We start from the raw sequence: 7,155 nt of genomic DNA, 5'->3' as shown, positions 1-7,155 counted from the left end.
AACTGACATTTTTATTAAAACGAAGGGAAGGCCGGGAAATATATTTAAAAAAAAAAAACGGTACGTATGGTCAGCCTAGTCCTAGAACTCCATGGTGGTTGCGTGTCATGTAATAATCATATAATACTGTAATGCTTATTTGTGTAACAAAACTTTTTTAAGTTTTTTACTCTGAAACAATAAAACAAATATATGAGATGACAGATCAAACGGTGACTGTAATTCGAGATTGTATAGCAAAATGAGTTTAATTAATATCCATTGTGATGAAATATTATTTAAACTGTGCAATTTGCGCTCAAAAGAGTACACTGCTTATTTCAACAAAAGTAGGTACAGTGGTACAGTTATATTTAAATATGAGATTTTAACAATAGAGGGCACTGGTATGTAGAGTCAAGATGGCGAGTAGAGTTAGCATGTGTTTGTGTGGAAAGTATATATCATTGTATAAATCAGTACAGAACTTTAGTAATGTGGTTAATAATGCAGCTGCTGTTGGCCTGTTTGAGAGTACGAGGACATGGTCTCCCGTTACTCGTGTGCAGAGAAATTTTCATAGATCAGCAAACTTGCTTTCTTCAACTAGAGACGATGTGAAAGGCCTTGCCGATCAAATCTTAAAACTAAAGATTGACGAAGACAAGAGCAAAACACATGATACGCAACCGGCTAGCGACTCTACATCGGAAGACAAGAGCAAGCAAAAATCTAATGAATTTCGAAAGCGAGCTATGAAATTCACTTTCATTGCCTTTGGCTCAATATTTTCAGGGGTTGCCGGTTTTCTTGTCTATGAATGGGGTAACTTGTATATTTTATTTTTGTGAAATATACTTTATGGACTGTGAATGATAATAACTGAACAAACTTTTCTAGAATTGAGGATTGAGCATTAAATTCCAAGGTCTAAATTATGTTCATCTACTGCTATTCTGAGTAAAAGCAGTTTAGAATTAAAAAAATAATAATAAAAAGAATAGCATTTCCAGTTTGTTTTGATTATCATGGTAACAGTGATATCTATAGAATCTTGACTCATTGAAGGATGTGCACCATAACCATATCTGAGCCTGCATTGAAAGGAACATGGACTAAGGAAAGCAGTAACATGCTTTCCTTAGACACAGTTTTGCTCATCAAGAGAAAAATCTGGTTCTTTTGGAATTTGCTCTGCTCCAATTTTTTTCCACCATCAATCATGTAGTGTGCGAAGTGTACATGCTAAGCAATTGATGTTTTATCAATATGGCTTTGGTCATTATTTCAGTTATTTTCTTGGTTACTTAGTCTTCGTTACTGGTTCATCATCATCTCTCCACAATCCCAGCAATTAAATCAGTGCAAATATTTACATTATTTCAGTAATCGACTATCCACATCCTTAGTTGTTTAAGAATGTGGATATTCAGTTAATTATAACTGCCTTTCTTATTCAGTAATTTTGCTGTCTTTACCATGTATGCAGCCTATGTTCTGAATTTCAGCTTCTTGTCCTGTACAATTTTGGGAACTGTTGTCTTCTCAACTTTCTGTTGTGCATTTTTAAGTATATTTGTCATTTATTCAAGAGGATAAATTTTGAAACCTTGCAAAATTGAGCACCAATCTTTTCTCGATTGCCTGCAGTGCTGATGACTCAAAAACTATATGAGTCCTCCTTGTCAAATTCTTCAGCTTTTTATCATCAACATACTGGACATCCTCAGCATACCTTGAGACATTTCAGTTTTTCTTGCATGCATTCAAAAAAAATTAATTCTCTTTCACTGTTATTACATATCGTGTGAATAAATAATGTACATTAACATAACTAATAAATTAACATTTAATTAGATCTTTCTCAGTGGTTATCTGCCATGCAGTTTCAAAAGGGATGCAACATAAAGGTTGGAGACCTATACCTTATTAGGAGAAATTATCTAATCTCTGGATATGTTGGAGATTAAATTTTCCAGAGACCAAATGTTGCTTTTTCTTGCACTTAAAAGTTTTATTATAAACAGGGTTGCAGTGTTTGTTTGTGGATCACACCTGTCTAAGTTGGTAAACCTGAGTACACTAGTACCAGGTGGGCTAAGGATTGAATAAGCCATGCATACTCTATTCTGGTCTCTACAGGCTAAAGCTGTTTATTTTTCAAGCCATTTCAGGTCTCCAATTATCAGGGTGATGGTTTTGCACTATAATGAATGTCATCCACCATCTAAAGATATCCATACAATGTAATTGAAACTTAGTGTGGGTTGGAAGTAGAGATGTTATCCACTCAGTCACCCAGGTTGGTAACACTGGCAATGGTGGTGGCACAGTAATAGGTAATTGTTAATTACCTATTACTGTGATTTGTTTGATTACTGTGATTAATTGCTGTAATCACTTTTTGTGATTACATCAATTAATAGATCGGTACCCATGGAAGTGGCAGCTCTGCATCAAGCTTGATTTCTTACTAATTGATACTGAAAGTAAAGAAAAAAATGTCTGTTTACATTTTTGTATTGGCATAATATAAGCGCCTCCATAGTGCAGTTGGAAGAACAACGGTACATTGCACCCTTTGATTGGTAAAGGCTTGAGTTTGATTCTCATCGTAATGAGAGGAATCTTTATATGGGCTTTTTCAGTTGAAGGTGAGTTAGCCGATCTCATATGGAGGTAGCAGGGTTTTTTCTCCTGGAAACTCTGGTTTTTTATCCCGCTTAGAGACAAGCCTTGAGAACATGCACAATTTACAGACACAAAGAAATTACTAGTGGTGGCTGTGGGCAGTAGATAGTGTTTGCATAGAAGATGATGATAGTGTGGTTCAGTATGGTTGGTAATTGAGGTGGAGACAGAGAGTTGTAGAAGTATGTGCCCTCTCTTGATGAGTCTTTGGACTCCTTTTCATTATTGTGTGACTCCACAATAATGAAAATAGTATCAGCAGTTGTAAGTAGATGGGTAAGCTATTAAACCTATAACCCTAAGTACTATAGGAGGATCAGATAATACTGAAATTTTATTTTTAAGACCAAGCACAATACTTTTAAGCTATTTCATGCCTCCAGTGAGTAAAGCCAACTTACAAATATGCAGATTTTTCATTCACTTGACAGTGCCACTTGACGCATCACCAAATGAGGAAATGAGCATGGCAATTTATTTCTGTAGCTCTCTTTTGTACCAGCCCATACTTAATCTGTGTAATTTTACAAAATATTAATTCTTTTAAGGCTGCATTCATGTTTTTCCACTTTAAAGGGGGGGGGTGAGGAAGGTAAAATTATTCGACTGAATTTCAACTGAAATAAAATTTAGATATAGTAAAATAGCTGTTGTTGATATTATTCGTTGTCACTGTTGTGTGCAAAAGTGAATAAATTATGCATTCTAAGAGTAATTTATATTAAGTATGGTTATTTACTATCTGTAATAAATCATGATTTTGTATGTGCTCTGCCATTAGTAGACAGGATAAACTTAGTAAATAGGAAATTTTTAAAAACAGATTTCTAGCTGTCTGTATTATATTCTGATATAATATGCCTCATTATGATTATTATTATTTATTTTTTAAATAGTCTGCAAATTTTTCATCATAAAAATCCTGATATGGATATAGTATGATACTATGACAGTACAAAATGAAAATTTTACATTATTACTAACTTCCTATCAATGATTTTCTCCAGGATCTTTCTTGTAAGAAGTGGTCTTATGAGGCATATTATTATTACTACTTAACACCTCCAGGGAGTCCAAAGACTCATTGAGGGAGGGTACCTACTTTACAACACTTCGTCTCCACCACTCCATCAACTGCAACTTCATCAACATCTTGATTTCTGTGGAATCGCAAGACTCCTTGTGGGATACCTCCCACAAGGAGTCTTGCGATTAAATAACTTGTAAAGTGTATCGTACAACTCCTCATTGCAAATGAGGAGTTGTACAAATTTACCACCCTCGCAGGCAATGTATTCCATGCTCCTACTACTTTTCATGCAGCAAATTTCTTGCCCTTCTACTCACTACTTCCTTTTTCAGCTTTCAAGGATGTCCCCCTGTTCCTTCCTCTTGTTCTACTATATGAAATATCTCCCCAGTGTTAATCTGATACTCTGATCTACAACATCATATAGTCATGATATTTTGTTATCCGTCTCTGTATCCTCTCCTTTTCTCCTTCTAATCCCAGTGACCATTTCTGACCATAGAAATCCAGATGTTGTCTGATCAAAGTTTTATACAATTAGACCACCACCCCTTTATCTCTCACAGCTAATATCCTCCTCAATATTGCAAGGGTGCAATCACCCTTGCTTCTTCCACTATTTCAAGTATAACTTCATCAAATTAGTGTGATGCATCCCATTTGTGGAGCTCAGATTTCAAAACCTTACACATTTAGTTGCATTAAGTTGACATCCCCCATTCATTTGCATACCTTTCTATATATTTGAAATTATACCATTGTACCGTTGAAATAAAATAAGTTTTCTTCCTTCAAATTCTTTCATCTACTGTACTGCTGCAACTGGTTTCTAAGTCTATGATAGTTGCCTGCCTTATAATTCCACATGAATTCCTTCTATCTTGATATTTCTACATCCACATTAATCTTCCAAGTCAGGATTACATGGTCACTCTTACCAACTGGTAGCAATCATGATATCTCGATCACAATCAGAATATATCCTCTGATGCTATGACCAAATTCCAAACTCTTGTTCTTCATGTGCTCTCCACCTCATGCTGCCTCAGGCAGTTGTCCTTCAAGACATCCAAAAATTCAGTTCTTTTACTGCATGCTGCCTCCTCTGCCCAGTTTATATTACTATAGTTGAAGTCTTCCACTTGAATATACAGAAGAATATCTTCTACATTGTTATTAAAATCTCTCTATGACTTTTGTTTAACCATATTTACTCATTCCTTTGCTTTTTTACATTTTTCTTATATTCTCTCAGAGCACATGCTGATTTACTTGCTGGAATGCTCAATGTATTTTCTTTACCATCACCGTCTCCTTGAACTTCCTGAACTCTCCATGGAATTCTGATTTTGCTATCCTTTGAGAACTTCAGAGTTCATCACCGAGTCTCCAAGGTTTATTTATTGTTTTCAAACTCTCATATTTTCTCTAATAATATTTGTTTAATTAAGTCTACATTTTACTCCTGAAAGTCAATGTCCTGAACAAAAAACCAGCTGGTACAATTATTATTAGCTTTTTCTCCAAATTTTCTCAAAAATGTGTCTGGTGTTCATGGCTTGGTTGCAAAATCTTACCAAAAAATGTTATGTGAGAATGAAATTTATATTTTTGGCATTCATAAACATTTATCTTTAAGTGTGCCTTTTCTCATTTACAAATGTCATATTTAACAAATTTATTTATTTGTTTTTATGTTAATCCCACCAACATAAAGGTCATGAATTTACAGTAGGTACATAAGTATTTTTGCCTGAAGGGTTAGATATTTTGGAAAGCCTGTTCTATAGATGAAACAGGTACTTTTTCAAACCACTTTAGACTTCCTCTAAGTGGGATTGTGGCATTAGTGGGTGATGAAATTAATTCACAAACTTCAGTGCCTACAGTGGAATTCAAACCTATAGCTTTTTTTGTTGAAATGGAATGTGCTATCCATTCAGCCAACCATATTGGAATATTATTTAGACTTCAGCAGCACTTATTTTGTCATTTATTATATACCTATTATAATTTAAACTATTAAAATTAATATTTATATTAAATTTTTAAAAATTATCTACTTTTAAAGAAATCTTATTTGCTAGTCTGGTTGGCTGAGTGGAATTCCCTTCCAGTTTCAAACATGTAGGTCATAAATTTGAATTTCATTGTGGTCATGGATATTTATGAAATGTCTTTAAGCCAATTATATATTTGGTTTAATCCGTTATCCAAGTGTAAGCAAACAAAGTTTGCACCTGAAGTAATTTCAGGACTGGGGCAACTTATGGTAAAGGTGGCATAAGTTCTCATCACTTGCCTTAGTATCTTCCATAATGCAAATCACATCTCCTTGCAGACATGTATAATGCTATGCATTAAGGGAAGGGCCACTACCCAGACCGGTTTCGACCTTTATTTAGGTCTCATCAGTGGGAACCAGACCCAAAGATGGCGATACTATGGTGGAAGTAATGGAGAAGTCATATTTACCTATACCAGTTGCCAAAAGGTCTCACACCTTATTATTAAAATTCTCTGGATTAGAGAAAAGTTGATGGAAGTTTTTTCACTTGGCTATGCTACAATTATATATTTGGTTTAATGAAGTTCACTGCTCTGTGGGAAATAACCATCTGTTTATTGGAAGCTTAACATGACCTAGAACAAAAAAAAGTCCTATGTTTATTCTAGAGCAAGATTTCCAAATTATTTAATCCTTAATACTTAGCACACCTACAGTATTTAATGTACTGACTTCACAGTTACAACCTTTCATGGGTGGGATTCACATTAATAAAATAAAATAACAATATCTTCCATGATGTTACACTGTAGGCTACTGCTTGTGCTTAAATGTAGAACTGCATATGGTTTTATCAGTGGTAACAAATGTTTTTGCTTTCTCTTTTCTTTTTCTCATTCACAAAATTAGAAAATACTCGACTAAAAAACTTGATGTTAGTCTGTTATATCGACAATTGCAAATGCTATCATGTCTTCTCTTATTGTTCTTTTCTCTAATGAAAAATATTAATTTCTTTTTCTTGAATGGTAAAGAGTAGCCTTTAATTTTGTCATACAGGATCATGTGGTCTTATCCTGAATACAAATAACTTGTAAAAAATTCCACAAGACTTTCTTTTATTCCTCTTGCCCACACATGGCACACTAGTGCCATGTGTGGGCAAGAGGAATAAAAGAAAGAAGGCGTCTGTTCATATTTTATTTGAACAACTGAGGGTTGTAATCTTTGGGAAAAGCAGATTGGGGGAGACTATTCCAAAGGACAGAAGTAGATGGAATAAAAGAGAAGGCAGTTAAGTTGGTTCAGTGAGTTTTAAGATGGACTGTAAAAGGGTTAGTAGTGGCTCTTGTTTTAATGATTTTGGAGGGGAGTGGAGGAATAATAGTGGCCAATTCAGCAGAGCACTATCTATGAAAGTATCTGCAGAAGAGGCACAAGGCAGAAA

At 34.6% G+C, this 7,155-nt stretch overlaps 1 protein-coding gene across 1 annotated transcript in view; it reads left to right on the top strand.

The window, feature by feature from the left end:
* Positions 1-401: 401 nt before the first annotated feature.
* LOC150102235 (mitochondrial import inner membrane translocase subunit TIM50-like) overlaps positions 402-7,155 on the top strand; it is a 66,688-nt gene continuing 59,934 nt past the window's right edge. Inside the window, exon 1 of the mRNA XM_090399168.1 lies at positions 402-804. Within this exon, the coding sequence (XP_090255294.1) occupies positions 402-804 (403 nt within the window). The remainder of the gene's footprint in view (positions 805-7,155) is intronic.

This window comes from Typopeltis vanoorti, chromosome 10 (genome assembly GCF_054136105.1).
Source record: "Typopeltis vanoorti isolate ZY-2024b chromosome 10, IOZ_Tvanoo_1.0, whole genome shotgun sequence".
Classification (NCBI taxonomy): Eukaryota; Metazoa; Arthropoda; class Arachnida; order Uropygi; family Thelyphonidae; genus Typopeltis; species Typopeltis vanoorti.
Note: the sequence above shows the minus strand (reverse complement) of the source record. Positions and strands in the feature narration are given on the sequence as shown.